The sequence below is a fragment of the Psammomys obesus genome, unplaced genomic scaffold (genome assembly GCF_907164565.1).
Source record: "Psammomys obesus unplaced genomic scaffold, mPsaObe1.curated_primary_1811, whole genome shotgun sequence".
In the NCBI taxonomy this organism is placed as follows: Eukaryota; Metazoa; Chordata; class Mammalia; order Rodentia; family Muridae; genus Psammomys; species Psammomys obesus.
The window spans coordinates 12478419-12495329 of record NW_026596117.1 but is presented as its reverse complement, the minus strand read 5'-3'; the positions used below and the strand labels follow the sequence as shown (position 1 = coordinate 12495329).

The 16911-nt window shown below is 50.4% G+C and overlaps 2 protein-coding genes across 3 annotated transcripts in view; one reads left to right on the top strand and one right to left on the bottom strand.

The window, feature by feature from the left end:
• Nucleotides 1-510: 510 nt before the first annotated feature.
• Rasl11b (RAS like family 11 member B) lies at nt 511-4778 on the top strand. Its single transcript, XM_055629304.1, has 4 exons — nt 511-802; nt 1339-1395; nt 2554-2630; nt 3398-4778. The coding sequence occupies exons 1-4, from the start codon at nt 664-666 to the stop codon at nt 3866-3868; spliced, it is 744 nt and encodes a 247-aa protein (XP_055485279.1). The 5' UTR covers nt 511-663; the 3' UTR covers nt 3869-4778.
• Scfd2 (sec1 family domain containing 2) overlaps nt 3948-16911 on the bottom strand; it is a 247815-nt gene continuing 234851 nt past the window's right edge. Inside the window, exons 9-10 of one of the 2 annotated variants that reach the window (XR_008722761.1) lie at nt 11568-11758; nt 3948-4005 (exon numbers count right to left, since the gene is read on the bottom strand). Coding sequence is in view for 1 of the 2 variants with exons in the window: in XM_055629303.1 (XP_055485278.1) it covers nt 11666-11758 (93 nt within the window). In the remaining variant the exon portion in view is untranslated. Of the gene's footprint in view, nt 4006-10256; nt 11759-16911 lie in introns of those variants that run through there. The other variant, XM_055629303.1, reaches the window with a different exon arrangement.

Below are 16911 nucleotides of genomic sequence, written 5' to 3'. Positions count from 1 at the left end.
GGTGGAGAAGCGGGTTGTATGTAGGCAACGGTCAGCAAGGCTAGGGGACCAGGGACCGGCGCAGACAATGCCTAGGGACTGCCCTGTGGAGGCCCAGCGGAGAGGTGAGCCGACAAGGATGGGTGCCCCTAAGCCCACTGCGGTTCTGAGACCCCTAGACACGGCAGGTCTCCCACGAGGATCTGAGATCCAGCAGACGCGGACCGATCCCCCCACGCGGATCGAGGCCCCGCAGCCACCGCTGCGGCCGCGTGCTAGCGCAGCGGGAGCCGGCTGGGTCCCGCACTCACTCACGTTGCCGCCCTCGCGCGGGCCGCCCTCTTTCCTCCGGCTCTCACGGGGCCCCGCACTCGCTCGCTCCCTCCCACGGGGGCGCAGCTTCGCTCCGCAGGCCGGGGGCGGGGCCCCGAGCAGGGAGCTCGGGGATTGGCCGCTGGGGGAGCGGAGGCGGGGCCCGAGACAGAGAAAACCCGCGCCGGCGCGGCAGCGCCTCCAGCCGCCAGCCGGTACCGCAGAGCCACCAGCCCCGTCCCGCCGCTCTCCGGGCGCTCTCCAGCCTCCGCGGCCGCCCGGCGCCGGCCCCGGCCCGCCCTCTCCGGGCAGCGCGAGCCGCCTCCCGTCCTCACCTCCCTCCCCGCGCGGTGCAGCCCGGCCGCAGCGGCGATGCGCCTCATCCAGAACATGTGCACCATCGCCGAGTACCCGGCCCCGGGCAGCACCGCCGCCGACTGTTGCCTGGGGGCCGCCGGCCGTCGGCTCGTCAAGATCGCCGTGGTGGGGGCCAGCGGCGTGGGCAAGACCGGTGAGTCCCAGCTCGGGACCCGCTTCGTGGAGGGGCGGGACGTGGGAGACCCCCCCCCCCCCCCCGCATCCTCCGGCCCGGACCGGAGCGGGGAGAGGTGGGCGTTGCGGCGGGATCCTCCGCCCCTTCTTGTCCCGGCTTCTGGGCAGGAGGACCACCGCGGCCCAGACGGGCCACCGACCTCCGGGCCAGAGTAGAACTTTGGGGCTTTGACCCTCTGGCAGCGCTGGGGCAGATCGGGGAGTTAGTGACCGGAACCGGTCCTGGGGTTCTGTGGGGTGAGGAAGACACTCTCCTGCTGGAAGGTTTAGGTGTGCGGGGAGGGAACGCACAAGATCCTCCCCGCTGCTGGAGCCGTAATTCACCGGGCTTCAACTTCCTCGAGTCTGGCCGAGGGGTCGGGGAGCTGCAGGATAGGAATTTCCCTCAGAGGCGGGCTGCGACTTTCTTGGGAAGTTGTTTTCCTGGTGGGGGTGGGGCGGAGAGCCGTCTGACTCGGTGGGTTGACTCGGTCTGTTCCCTTTGGTGAATTGCAGCTTTGGTGGTCCGCTTCCTCACCAAACGATTCATCGGAGACTACGAACGAAATGCAGGTGAGGAAATGCGTTGAGGAACACCCTTGTTGGGGTTGCTGTCCTCGTTCCCCAGTGCCTTCAAAGGACCACCTCCTTCAGAGTGACAGACAGTGTGAGCGGCAGGCTTCGGCCACTTCCAGTTCTGCGAGGGCCCCCTCCCCTCCAGCTGCCATCTGGCCTCATTCCATTCCAGGCCCATTCATCATTTTATCAAGTGCCCGAAAGTATTCCCTGTGGTATGTTTTAGCTATGGGACCCCAGTTGGAAGCGTCCTTTGTACTCCAGGGACTTTGCCTTTAAAACATGCCTGCAAAAGTCATAAAAAGGAAAAGAAAGGAAAGAAAAAGGAAAAAAAAAAAAAAAAAAACCCACGCTGGCCATCTCCTCCCCCACCCTCTCCCTCTGCTGGCTGCCTTTCAGGGGTGACCTTTCAAAGCAAAGGCCAAAGGAGAGCAGTTATAAACCTAAAGTTCTTTCCTTAACAAAGAAAAATAACCAGCCGATATGATTCTGGCCAGCAGAGCTCCTGAATAATGAGAAGACAAATATTTCATTCCCAACGACTGAAAATAGCCACAGTCCCAGGAGACTTCAGTACTTTCTGTTAGCAAATTGCTTGACTAAGTAGACTGCCTGAAGTACCTGCTGGGGATTAATTGAAATGAGCCACATTAGCTGACCCGAGATAAGACATGGTAGCCTTCTGCCCTGATGTAGAGTTGCTCCTCACCATGGCACCGTTTCATGCCAGGGAGCTTTTAACCGTGCATTTACTAACCACATTTGTCTCTGAAGCTCTTGCAGCCATTGGGCAAACTGTAACCGTTCAGAGAACGATAATATACTAAAATGAAAACAAAACCCTGTGCATTCTGAGCCAGGAAATCTACTCCAAGGGAATAGTCTAAGTATGGAAACTTGGTTTAAAATTAGACCAGGAAGTTTCTAAAAACCACAAACTTTGACCTACTTTTGATAAATCTACTAGCGGGGGCTTAACATTGCATTTGGCCTTTAAGCCAAATGTGAAGTAAGCCTGTTAGTTAGAAATGAGTGCATCCTCCCCCCCACCCCAGTGTCTATTAGTACAGTCTATTATTACATTAAAAACAAACAAGAAATCAAACCACAGTGTTTCATCAGGCTAAACACAATCTCTTTTCTTTGCCTTCCTAGGTAATCTCTATACAAGACAAGTCCAGATAGAAGGAGAAACCCTGGCCATTCAAGTTCAGGACACGCCAGGCATTCAGGTGAGAAACTGGGAGGCTGCCTGGGTCAAAGGGGAGACATGTGGCTGTGGAATTGTTCACTTGTTCTTAAACTAAAGGGAGGCAAGATTCGGGGAGTGAGGTCTAGACTTTTTACGTGTTGTTTGACAGTTTAATTGTATCTGGCTGCTGGTCAGCCTTGGCCTGGCTTAGTCTGGGAGATTGGGGGAAGGGGCAGAGCTCCTCCTGTAGGAGGGGTCACCAGAGCAGGGGGGAACCAAACCAACACTTGGGATTGGCAGTGTTTCCTTCCTTTGGCTCTTATGTATGTGCCTTCAACATTAAAAATCAAATATGCAAGTCCAGCCTCCGACACCCGGAATCACTTTTATGTTGTGGAAAGTTTCTCTGTAGACAAAAGACCTCTGCTAGTATTTTTTTTTTCCTTCCCCATCGTGAGCTGGGCAGCTCTCCAGGTTTAAATCCTTCCCGCTCCTATCTTTGCTTCTCCAGACTTACTGTCTAGCCAGTTAATTTCCCATTTTGTGAACTACAAAGTGTCTCCGCGTGGAGTTCTCTGTAGGTCCATTTTCCACTTGAGTGTGGTGAGCTGCCCTGTTATTTGTTCCTTCCGAGCAGCTGGATCGACATAGTGTTAAGAAAGCTGCCATGTGTGGGGAGAGAACTTGTTTCTGACCCGCAACCCCGCCATCACTGTAAAGGGTTCTCTTGAACCCCGGATCTGCCGGAGCCGGAGCTCTGTGCTGTGCAGCATGCACTGCTCACCTCGCTCTCACCCTTCTCTTCAGGTCCACGAGAACGGCCTGAGCTGCAACGAGCAGCTGAACCGCTGCCTTCGCTGGGCAGACGCCGCGGTCCTCGTTTTCTCCATCACCGACCACAAGAGCTATGAACTCATTGGCCAGCTCCACCAGCACGTGCAGCAGCTTCACCCGGGCACGCGGCTGCCCGTGGTAGTGGTGGCCAACAAAGCTGACCTCTTGCACATCAAGCAGGTCGATCCTCAGCTTGGACTGCAGCTGGCCGGCATGCTCGGGTGCTCCTTCTACGAGGTGTCCGTCAGTGAAAACTACAACGACGTCTACAATGCTTTCCATGCCCTGTGCAAAGAAGTGAGCCATAAACAGCAGCCCAGCAGCACCCCCGAGAAGCGCAGAACCTCCCTCATTCCCAGGCCCAAGTCACCCAACATGCAGGACCTGAAGAGGAGGTTTAAGCAAGCTCTGTCTGCCAAAGTGAGGACTGTCACCTCCGTCTGAAGGGTGACTCCTGCAGGGGGGTTGGTCTTCGGGGCAGAGGGCCTGAAGTTCTTCTTGGGCGAGACCATTGCAGGTTGATGGTGGCTCACGGTTCCAGGAAGGGTTGCGGCACAGGGGCCTACGGGGCCTGCGGAATTCTGCAAGAGAAAGGAAGCGTGTGGAGCCTGAGGACAGACGGATGGATACGTGACTTCTCTGCCCAGTCCTTCAAGTGGAGATGGGGCATGTTTTTGTTTCTCACTGCCTTAGAAATGATGGTCAGTTTCACCAGATACATTGATGTGAGTTAGGGTGGGGATGAAAGCACAGGGTAAGCGATTCACAGGCTTTCTCTTCCTCCTCCATTTTTGTTTTTCTCCCAAGAGGAAGGTTTGCTTTCCTCAGTGTCTCCAACATGCTATCTTTACAGGATGCCTTCCTAACTTGAAGGTCACCCAGGTTTGAGAACAAGGAGGGACCCTCCCTACCCCACAAAGGTCCAATTTTAGACCAAAATATCCTGTGTCTAGACACCTATGATCTGTTGGAAGGTGCTGGCTGTCCTGACACAGGATGGATAATGTGTGTTGAGTAGCTGGGAGAGACTTAACCCTGGACTGCCTGGACTGTACAGTCATTTGTTTTTTCTTTGAACTGTGGCATCAGGTACAGAAAAAAAAAAAAGTATTAATTGACAGTGGTGTGGTTTGTGTAAATGACTCATGGCAATGATGTTGGGTTGCTTCCTGGGCCTGGCTGAGTTGTGGCAATGGGTGGCTGCGATACTGAAATGCTGTCTTCTAGCGTGACCAGATGCAGGGCTACCTGCCAAATCCCCTACACAGATGCACTTTAAGAAGCCATTTATGCTTTGGCTCAAACTGTAATTAATTTATTTTATGTACAATAAATCTCTCATTTGATAAGAGCAGACATCTGACTGGGTCTTTATTGAAATGTTTATCTTCTGTTGTGCAGAAAGTGTTGTTTAGAATCGTGTTTATTGAGCAAGTTGGGTCAGGGAATGTCTCTTCCAGGAGTGACCCCTTAGGTCTCAGCACTTGTGGTCACTGTGCTATCCGCGTTTTACGCAGCACAAAACATCCTTGCAGAGCATTGTCGCTTGTAATCTGGCCTTTCTATTCTAGAGTGGCAAGTCTCCTACTCATGTTCTTCATGGTCCTCTGGGTAGACGTAAGACAGCTGTCTGCACACCTCAGCAGAGCCACAGAGGGCGTACATGTCTCTCCACAAAATCAGTGCTGTGTCATCCGTGATGTACTTAGTGAAACTTTGGGGGGGCATGCTTTGTCCTCAAACTACACTTCATTCTCACGGTAAGCGCTTATGCCACTGACTGGAGCTATTCAGGAATTGCTCCCCTGGCGCTATTGTCACACGCATGTGCCACAGCTGCCAGGCCTCTCTTCTGCTGCCCTGAGAGCCTGGACCACCTTCCACTCCAGCTCAACGGGTCTCCATCTCTGTGGGCAGGGCATCGTCCTTCCGTTTGGGCAGCACGTTCCGTGCTATTCTTGGCGGATCCTCTAGTTAACCCTGTGAGGGAAGGGAAGAGGGTAGGGCTAACATGATTTCACAGATAAGAAAGGCAGGGTTTAGGTTTTGAGTGATGGCCCCAAGCTCACAGAAAGGAGCTCAATTAGTGTCTTGACTACTCATTGTTACCTCTTCGTCATGCTTCATATGTAAGATGCAGCGCTGGAGCCTGCATGAAGCAGTGGGATGTACAGGGAGTCTGCCATGAAACCGGGCTGGGCTCTTAGAGCTCATTTTCCCAGGCGAACATCTGACTGTTCTTGACGGTGACATTCTGACATTTATGCTGTGTTATACATAGAACATGTTATTTAAAAACAAAACAAACAAAACCTCTTCAAACCTAACCGAACCTCACCCCTGAGAAGGGTGTGTGTTGGCAGCAGGGTAGGAAAATGGTACCCACAGAAGATGGAGACAGTTCAAGGGCAGAGACAGGTGTCTCTATTCTATCCACTCTTGTCTTCTCCTGTGTAGTTGTTAGCAGTGCACAAGGAGCGAGCAGTTCGTCTTTGCCCACTGACCCTGGGCTCACCGTGTTCTGAAACCAGAGACAAGAAGCTCTGCAGAGGGTAGGTTTTTGCAGCACAAGTGCCCAGTGGAGCCAGACTTTCATCTCTACTGCCACCTGTCTCCTCTTTCCTACTGTTCATTCACACACATCTCTACAGGGCTCTGGTCAGTCCCCTGGCAGTCTGGTGAGTGTGCCTGGCACCTTCTCATCTCCCGCCTTTGCCACTCTGACTGCCCCTCACCTCCTTACCCCTGTGCAGACTCAGCCTCCTGCCTGGCCTTGGTCTTTCAGCTATGAGGGGTTCTGGCTACAGAAGGATGAAGGGGGGAGAGGGCAGAGGGAGAAAAATCTCTTGGGAATCTCAGGTGGGAACCACCGAAGATCTAATCCAGGCCACTGTCTCAGGTGGAACTGACCGCTCAGTTCTAGAACAACTGTGTTCCCAGCATAAATCTGCCACAATGTTTCATTGATCTCACCTGTCTCAATACTAGTATCTCTCCATTTGATGGCCCTCCTCACTTGAGGTCTACAAACTTGGGCCTGAGAAACAGTCTCCTCTCCCCCTAGGCAGGGATGTGCATGAGCCTGGTGCAGAGGAGGAGACAAATGAGGGTTTATTGTGTATTGACAACATACCAGATTGCGCATGCTCTCCTTTAATCTTTGGGAGACTCCTGAGGGGGCTCTATCACTCCTATTTTAAGACAAGGAAACCAAGGCCTAGAGATTATGTTAGCTTAGGGCCAGACGTAACAGCACTCTGCTTCATTTACTGACTGTCTGGGCACCAGCAAGAGATGTCTGAAACAAAGACATTCTGATGCTAATTCCACCATCTCTCTTTAGTATCCTATACAGGGAAGGAAACAGCTGGCTTGACTCTTAAGAAGCCAACGCAAGACCCTACCGATGCCAGGTTTGTGCTCCCGCCCCCATCCCAGACCCAGCTGCAGCTCTGGGCCTACCTCCCCGGCCCCACAAAGCCAGCTTCCTCCACCTCCCTTCTGCTACCGGCCACGGCTGCCTTACTGCCTGGCCCCAGGGCTCCTGGCAACTGGACCACATCTGCTGTTGCCATTAGCCAGAGGCTGCTGGCTGCCTTGGCTTCCAGCCCCCCCCTCGGTAATAAAGACATCCAGGTTGGAGGGGCTGCCTCCCAGCCAGCCTGTCTCAGAGCCCAACCCACGTCTGTCTTGATGTCTGGCTTTCTAGTTTCCTCCCAGCCCCAAATCAAAACCATTTGCAGCCCCAGGCTGGGCCTGGCCCTCCTGTGCAGTGGCAGGCGAGGCTGGGAGGCTATAAAACTGCCTTCCCTCCTCATCCAGCTCCAGAAGGTTCACCTGTCCAGCAGTTCAGAACCCCAAGCTTTAAGGGTTATGGCCATGTTTACAGAGAGCCCCTTATTTATGGGGGAAAAAATAGGATTTCAGCACTGATCTTTTACCCCAAGAGGGGAAAAAAAAGATCTGGGCAAGGGAACAAGTTGTGAGCAGATCCCCATAATGAAGAAGTTGGCACACTACCGTCTTGCTTAGCAGAGTGGAGCTGGCAAACACCCAGCTGTGGAGAACTCCCAGAACCTCTGGGTAACAGCCTAGCAGGGAGGCACTTGCCTGCTTACAGTAGAGAACCCAGAAAGCTGTCTGGGTACTCTTCTAGTTCCAGCAAGTTCTTGAACTGGACAGGAGAATGGGGTTAGGGTTATCAGCGAGGGTGGCAAGCTCCAGCCACTCCCCTGCTCTCTCTGCCATGGCCGGCAACTCCCCACCATCTGGTTTTTGGACATTCTTTTCAAAGCAGAGATGGAACTTTTTGATGTTTCTTGGGCAAGGCAACAGACAACATTTGTAATACTGGATTATTTGATGTTGAGATTCCATTTCTGGTAACCAGGGTAAAGAGAAACAATGGTGGTCTTGGTGGTGGTGTTGAGGGCTAGGGGACTATGGGATTCTTTGTTATGGAAATACCACTGTAGCTGTCTGGACCCCAGGCCTGAGCCTCTGCTTGGAGTACTTCCCAACACTTTGATTGTGCCTTATGTTTGTAGGGACAGGGCTTCAAAAGGAACAGACCTCACTAGCCACAAAGCATTTGCCCAGCTCTCAACTGTGTATACAAAAAGTGGTTGCGAAGCCCTTGGCAGGAAACTGGCCTGCGCATGCTGGGGTTGGCTTTGGCCATCATGGTTAAGGTGGTAAATATACCTCTCGGGCACTACTGCTCAGCTCCTCAGCTGGGTCTTTCATGTCTCCTTCAGCTGGCAACCATCAAGGGTAAGGGCGAGGTCCCTTGAAAACGAATACTTCTGGATAATGTGGAAATGGTAAATGAGGATGTCAACTCTAGACTACACATTACTGTTTTCTGGCTTACATTAGTGGTGGAAAAGTTCCTGTTGGGGACATGGATCTGCCAAAGGCAAGCCTCTGACTTTCATCCCTAGCTGTAGTGATTCTTAGGTATTGTTATGCTTACATATAAAACATCTTCCAAAGGCTCATGGGTAGAGAACTTGGGCCCCAGAGGAGCACACAGAAGAGGGGCACCGGGGAGGGGGTAACTGGATCCTGAGCAGTTTCAGTTCATCAGTGGATTAGTCTATGGAGAAACTCACTCCTTACTGCAACACCGGGAGGAAGGGAGGCCTTTAGAAGATTGGACGTTTCAGAGGAAGCAAGCTGTGTCCTGAGAGTATCCATTTTGTCCTTGCCTCTAGCCCCTCCACGATTTCCTGGCTGTCATGAATCAAAAAGGTCTTCACTTGCACATATTCTTTATCATGTCTCATGGGCAGAGAAACATCAGAGCCAAGTGACTGTGGACTGACACCTTTGAGACTGTGAGCTAAAAATACAGTTTCCTCCTCCAAGTTGATTTTGTCAGAGAGTTTGTCACAGTGACAGAAGGCTGGCGAATACGGGGGCATTGAACACTTACCCTGAGCCATGTTCTAAGTACTAGGTGTGCACCGACTCTTTCAATTCGCTCTAAAACCCAGTGCAGTATGGCCTACTGGCATCTAATTTCATGTTCAACCACGACCTGGAGAAATAAGCTACCACATGTGGGAAATGGGCTTCTGACTGACCTTTTGGTTAGATGGCCTTGGCTGGACCAAGACTTTATTTCTCCTTCACTTTTCCTCTTCCCAGAAATGCCTCCAAACTCACTCTTCACTTACTACCATTCTCCTGTTGATGTTTTGCCCTTTTGTGGAACAACTCACTGGTGCCCTTGGCAGTAACACCCAGACCCCCTAGCAGCGCTTTGGGAAGGAGGCTCCATTATCTATTTCATGAATGTTGGTGCATGCTTGGATAACCACGGTGCTCTGAGAGGTATAACATGGACACAGACCCAGAGAGGAGTCCAGAGCCCTGACCCATCGGCTCTTTCACATGGGTGGGGGTATTCTTAGGAAGCTCCTTAATCCCTCCCTCAAAGGAAATGGGCACAAACCTGCACAGTGCCCAAGACTGCTTTCATTACCCGAGTCATCTTGTTCCCTGATTTGTTAAGGACCATTTGCAGGACCCAAACCAAGTTTGCGTTATGACCCTGCTGTTTCATATCGAGGCTTTGGACTCTCTCCTGTCCCTTGGGCCCTATTCAAACAAGACTCTTGCTATCACCAACTTCTTCCAGCCCACCTATCTCCAAAGCTTTCCATCATGTGACTGTCCAGCTGGCCCAGTTCTTCCAACCAGTGGCCATAGATATGGAAAAGGGTAATTATAAATTAAACTTTTCATACTTCTCCCAACCACTCAGACACTAGCTATGGTCATACTTACTTCAGGGTTAGAGCAGTGTAGAATGCTAACACAACTGGTAGCTTTATCCTATTGTCATAAGAGTAGGGCTGGAGAGATGGCTCAGCCATTAAAGGCAGACACTTCTGAATATTTTCTTATTAGGTAAGAAACAATTTGCCAAGATAAACCATTAAACTCACAAAAGCAATACATATTTGGTGTAAAAAAAATTGAAACAGTACAGAAATAATAGGGGTGTGAGGCCCCTAGCCTAGCATGCCAGTTGCTGTATCTTCCAGAGGCAACCACTGGTTAGTAGTTTGGTGTTCTGTTTTCAGATTCCCTTTGCACGTAGACATATGGTGTACAACTTTAACCTTGAGAAGAGACCCACAGGGAATCCAGGCATAAGGCAAAGCCTGGGCTGCTCATCCTGGGAATGCCACGGAGCCAGGGTGGTGTCTGGCTTGTGGTAAGGTTGGCTTAGAACTTCTCAGAGTGTCTGGAATGTTCTCCATGGATTCCCATTAAATATTTGAGAATGGATGGATAAATGAATACAGTGTTGAATCACATGGCAGGTTATTTTAAATTTCTTTATTTTAGAAAGTACTTATTTCTGCTTATATATAATTTCTTTGTTGCTAATGCCATTTTTTTCCTCGTTCAAATGTAAGGCTTTTAGATTAGTGCAGTTTAAAAAAAGAGCTTCTTTATAGTTCAGCACCATCAAAGAACTGGTGAAGGCAGAGAGCACATGTGAGCAGGAAAACGAGCATCTAGTTTTATACAAATCAGCTTTGTTCATCTGAAAATGATTCTAAGTTCACAGTTCTTTCTTCTTCTTCTTCTTCTTCTTCCCTAAAATGACACCATTTAATAGAAAAGTAAAAGGTACAGCTATGTCTTGGTTTACATTTTATTTTGTCTTCCTGCTTAATCCACAGTAGAAACTGTTTCAGACATCTGTTGCTCATGCCAGGAACTCCCCATTGGCCATGCACCTATAACTGTGTCTGGGTTCTAAGCAGTCCTCCCTTCCTTCCTTCCTTCCTTCTTTCTTTCCTTCCTTCCTTCCTTCCTTCCTTCCTTCCTTCCTTCCTTCCTTCCTTCCTTCCTTCCTTCCTTCCTACCTTTCTTTTTTTTTCCCCTAGAGTTTTCATATAATCTCACTAGATACATCTGGGTATTCCTGCTATGACCAGAAAGAAATTATAAACTCCCAGAAGAAAGCTTCCTATTTCAGCAGGAATTTGAAATGGCAAAGGCTGTCTAGGGGTTGTGGTTACAACCTGGACTCCCTGAGTGGAGCTCTCTTCCACATGGGGCCTTCCCCCTGACAGGATGAAGCCATTTGTAACCAGGACAGCCCTTCAGTCCCCCTCCCTCACTTTTTTTTTTTTTTGTCCTTCCCACTGCTGTTCCAAGTAGCAGGACTGCCCTGGTCCTTGAACCAGCTGGAACAAAGCAGCTCTTTGTCACTTGCGGGTGATTTAGCTCTCATGGAGGCCACCCCCTTCCTTGTCTTTCAGAAATGTTTTCCAGTCAGAGAGAAACAAAGTCTCAGGCTGTGTCTGTGACATCCCTTCCTCACTCACATAGCCACAAGGTAGCTTTCCTCAGGCTGGGGATTCTAAATACACCAACTTCACACCATAGAGCTCATTTCTGCCACCACTTGCCAGCAGGCTTTTACCCAGAGCTAGTGAACTTGCAGGTAGCTTCAGGAAGATTACACAGGGGGGAAGGATAAATTAGAGTGACTGCTGGTGAAGTCAGCTAAAGACGGCTTGACACCTTTAGAAGAAGAACGAAAATGCAAGTCTTTATTTTGCTTTTGAAGAACCCAAGCAAACTGCCTTCTGCACGGTTATGAACTAAGTCATACCTATAATTAGAAATGGGGACACTGGCTTTGGAGGCATATCTGGAATGGTGACAGATGGGTATTGGTATTTCCAGCTCAAACAGGTCTTCTCTTCGATGTCAGAAGCCAAGGTCCGGGTGTAGCCGGTCAGTTGCAAAGAGCAGTTCAGGAATGTGAAGTGGTTTCAGGAGTCTTGTGGACAGCACCATCACCTGTGACAGGAGGGGGCACGGTTAGGGACATCGGTTATCAGGGGCTAAGAATGATCTCAGAGGGAGGCATGGGGTGAGCAGCATGGAGAAAGCAGACACGGCAGAGGCCCCTCAGCTATAACCTGGATGCTAAGAGTGGCTCATGCTTTGCTCACCTAGGCTGTGTGGACCTTTCAGCCCATCTGTCTGATTCTGAGCGACTCTTCCCTCAGCCTGGACTTCAGTGTGAGGCTGATCTCTCTCTAGAACACCAAGAGAGCCTGTTCCAGGACTTGGCTGGGTGCATGCTATGCTTTGTAAGGGCCAGGTGAGAACTGCCGGAGCCAGCAGTAGGCACCTCTTCCTATCTAACTGCCTGTGGGAAATCAGGGAGGTGATCCAGGGAGGACTTCCACAGAGTGCGGCATGACTGGGCTTCACCAGGCCGTGCTATGCTGGACAGGTGCAGGGAGGACGCCTCCCTGTCCCCTTGCCTGCCCCCAAAGTTATCCCAGGTGTAATGAAATCACTGAAGTAATCAACTCTGAATTCAACTAGCTCATTGGTGCAAAACCAAGGCCACATTCCAACTCAAGGCTGTACAGGGCAGGGTCATGGTCAGGGGAGGGAGTAGAAAAGAAACATTTTAGAATTTTGATTTTGTTTTTGAAAATAACTTAACGGCCTCACTGAAGAGTTCCCCCTCTTTTTCAAGAGCACTGCTTTTGAAGCACTTGTTCTTAGAAAAAAGCTATCTTGAGAAACACATAGCTAATGCCAACGAAGCTGTATTTTTGGCAGGAAAAAAAAACCAAAAACCCTGTGTACTGAAGTCTCTGTTTCTCATTCCCCTTGAAATCTATGCAAAGAGAGTTTGAGGACAGTGCCGAATATAACCACGCCCTCGCCACCCCAGCTGAGTGAGGCACCAAACCAAGCAGGCGTGTGGCAATAGTGCCTGCCAGGCCAGAGCTGCCAGCAGAGGCTGGGGTGGGGTGGGGTCCAGCGGCACTGCTGGTTGGCTGGAGCCCCCTGGAAAGTCACTTTACTTGGAGCCTCACTCTCCCACCTCATTTGTCCCAGAGAGAAAAGAACACCCGAGCTTGCAGCACTGCCACAGTGGTTACGTAAGTTCCTCTACCGAGAGCCCAGGGCATGCTCAGCTACTGTCAGCTGCTGCTTCACTGTGATTTGCTGACAGGTTTTCGGACCTCCTTTTGATTCATTTGAAAGCTCACAATTTTCTAAAGAAAATTTCTAAAGAAATTTTTTCTCATAGTTTTAGGACAGGCTTACAGACTTCTAGGACTTGCAAACCACCATTAGGATGCCTACTTAAGGATGCATACACAGGACCTAGGAGATGGCTCAGTGGGCAGAGACCCTGCTGTGCAAGCATGAGGCCCTGTGTGTACCCACAGAATCGGCAAGAAAGCCAGGCGTGGCGGTATGCTTCTGTAAGCCTGGGACTGGGAAAGCAGCGGCAGACAGGTTCCAGGGCCTCAGTGGCCAGCGGGCCTAGCCTACTTGGTGAGCTCTAGTCGAGAGAACCTGTTTCAAGAAACGAGGTAGACAGCTCCCGAGTAATGACAGCTGGGTTTGTGCCTTAGCCTTTCCACATGCCTGCAAGATGTGTGTGCACATGCATGTGTGTGTGCGCGCGCACACAAACACACACGCACACACAGCTTTGTCCAGCCTCTGGATACAGACCACCATGAGTCAGAAGAGAGCAGTGAGGGTTAATATACTGAAGACTCTCCTCCATCCCATGACTGGCCAGTCCTGCTATATTGCCAGATGGCAGGCCTCAGGCCCAGTGCAAAGCTATGGGCTGCCTCTCCAGCTGAGGTTAAGGGCAGGAGTGAGCATGGAATGTGTCTCCAAAGGAGCTTAAATCTTGGTGTCGGGTTTGAAGGACTTGGGGAGTGGGGTGGGGATGCTGGCTACAGATTCAGCAGCAGCAAACGGAGCCCAGGGATCCTGTCACACTCAGGTCCTTTGCTGGGCTCACAGCCATGGCTGACAAGAGTCTGGATCAGTTTTCTCTGAGTACGAACACAAAGACCAGGCTTCTCTCATCTAAACAAGCAGGCCCGTGAGGTGACAGCCTGAGTCCATGGCCTAGGGTGTCTGGGGTCTGCTCCACATCAGGTGGAAACAAACAACAGGAAGCAGAGGCAGTTTATAAAGTAGGTTGGGGGTCTGTGAGGGAGGGAGGAAGCAGGGCTGAGTCCAAGGACCCTTCTAGAGCGCTGTGATGAAGAGCACAGGCGTAGACGTGTCCACTTTGAGCTAGACCCTGACAAAGGCTCTCGCCCTGGAGCAGTTGCTTAATTACTCTGAGTTCCACTTTCCTCATCTTTAAGGCATGACTAACACTGTCTGCCTTGGATGAACACTGCAGAACATTTCGTACAATGCAGGCTCCAGAGGGGCTTCCGGTGGTGGCTGCTGTCACTCAGCTCCCTTGCTGCCTTCCTTCCTCGCAGCTCACTGCTGTCCTTAAGTGATGATGAAGGGGCAGTGAGGTTGCCAGGTGACTTTAAGCTTGCTTCTGTTCCTCACAGGATTCAAGTCCTTGCTCTCCTCTCACCTCCATTTGATAAGCCCAGCCCCCAGGACAGCATTCCAGACCCTCCTGCTTCCTGCTGGGCTCTCTCAATGGTTCTTTCTTCCACAAGCCCTTTATGGTCAGTCCTGTGGGTCAGCTACCGGATTGGCTGTTTGGGGTACTGCTTTATCTGGGCAGAGTTCTCATACTCTTTTCTGTGGCCTTTCAGACAGTTAAGCTGTCTCTGCCTCCAGTAAGCCTTCCTGGACCACCTTTCCCACTCTCCAGCCTCAGTGTGCCCTGTGGCTATTTGTCTTATTGTGTCTCCCACGGTTTCTTTAGCACAGGCCTGGTATAGAGCAGGGCCGGAGACAGTGAGTTCACACATAACCAAGTAAAAAAATAAAAAAACAAAACAAAACAAAAAACCTGAACAGTCACATGGTGAAGGAGGCGATTCCACCCTGGCTGGTAGGAAGCTTTTCATTTAGGAAGTTCTCAGAACAGGCTGGCCAAATGGCTCTGCGTACATTTACTTTGTATCAGTTCAGTGAAACCACTGTCTGAGGCTGCATACAGCGTGATCTGGGTCACACTGAAATCTGCCAAGCTTCTGTCCTTAAGTACCAAGATGTTTGTTATTTCCCGTGTCTGAGTGTTTTGCCTGCATGTATGTGTGCGCGCCACAGTACACCTGGGGTCCTCAAAGGCCAGAAGAGTGGAGAACTGGAGTCACCAATGGCCATGAACTGCCACGTGGGTGCTGGGAAGGGAGTTCCCTGTTAGAGCAGCAAGTGCTCTAAGGGCTGAGACATCTTCCCAGCCCCCTGCCTTTCAGCACTTTTACATCCTTGCCATTTTTGACAAGTAAACTGAATTAAAGTATTTTCTGTTTTTTTTTTTTTTTTTAAGTTAATTCAAACAAGACTGTGTTGGTATTATTTGGCTAAAGTAATCATTTTAAAAACTTGGCTCCAAAATGAGAGGAAAAAAAGCTGAGAAGAGCATGAAACTAGCCTATCAGATGAAAGGTAAATGTTTCACATGTAGCCAGTATGGAGGTTGATTTAACATTGGAGAACACCGTCCAGAGAGACCTGGGGAAGCCTGGGGAACAGACACGAACTCCAGGGGCCATGTCACTTTTTGCCCACAAAGGGTCCTTATTCTCTGTATTTTCGGGTCCCTTTTCTCCCTGGTTGCAGCTTCCCGTTCTTTCCTCTCCAGCTCTCCTCTCTGCTTAACTCTTGTCTTGGTTGTTGCTTTTCCCTCCTCAGCTTAGGCCTGGCGCCTGCCACGTGGCACTCAGGAATTGAGAGGTCTTCCTCAGGACACAGAGTGCAGCCTGGGACACCTCCCCCTCCCTGCGCACTGCACCGCCACTGACCAGAACACCACCCATAAGAATCCCACGAAGAGAGAGGGTCATTGCTGACCGCAGGTAGATCTCACTGTCTATTAGAGAAACAACAGTTAGCAGAGAGAGAGATCATTAGTCTCTGAAGAGCCTGGGTCATGGCACTGCTACAGGCAGCCCTAATGTTGGAGGTTCTACCACAAACCATCTGAGGATGGAGCTTATTCACATGCTGGCTGACAATGAGACGGCCTGGAGGACCTTAGGGTCCCCACAGCTAGGGCACCAAGTCCCTCCAGCAGCCCTCTGCTTGGCATGCTCTGCACTTGGCTGGGGCAGCCTTGCCCTGGGAGGCCCACTGGCTGGCATTCGTCTTCCCCAGCCACACTGTAATTTGCAGGTTCCAGCACCTTTCTGTTAATTTCTGCTGAATGTGGAGGTGGCTGTAAAATCTAGAACCTGGATATCAGGGCCCTCTGATTTCCAAGACCAAGAGTCAAAGGAAGCAGACAGCATTGGTCTCTTTCCTTTTCTCCTAAACCCTATCCTCCCGATCCTCCCCCCCACGCCAAAGCAATCGCATAGCACAGGTTTCCATCTCGGCAGCAATGGCTTTGCACACATGTATTGGAGGGATAACCCTGCTCAGGTACCTGCTGTACTGTACACATAGGCACACAATCGCCCCACTGGTGCCAAAACATAACATGCTTGCGGGTTAGCCATGGAGACAGCTATCCTTTCTGGAAGACCTGGGCCCCAGCTGGCCTGCTGTTCACCTTGTCCCAGATGTCAGCGCTGGGCGTCAGCTCTCTGCAGAACTTGCACCACAAGAATCCATCACCTTTGTGCTTCGTCCCTTCTGATTTTGGTGTTTCTGTTAATATTGCAGATCTCAACCTTTTTGGGATTCCCTGTCAATTTTACAATGATGTGGAGCAGGCTGGGTCACCAAGAACCCCTAAAGATATGTAGAATGTATGTAGAGTTGTATATGGCCAGATTTCTGGATCTCTCTCTCTCTCTCTCTCTCTCTATATATATATATATATTCTCTGTCTATCTATTTATCTATCTCTACATATCTTCTATCTATCCATCTATCTGTCCATATATATATATATATATATATATATATCTCTTCTATCTCTATTTTCTATCTATCTATCTATCTATCTATCTATCTATCTATCTATCTATCTATCTATCATTTATCATCTATCTATCTATCTATCTATCTATCTATCTATCTATCTATCTATC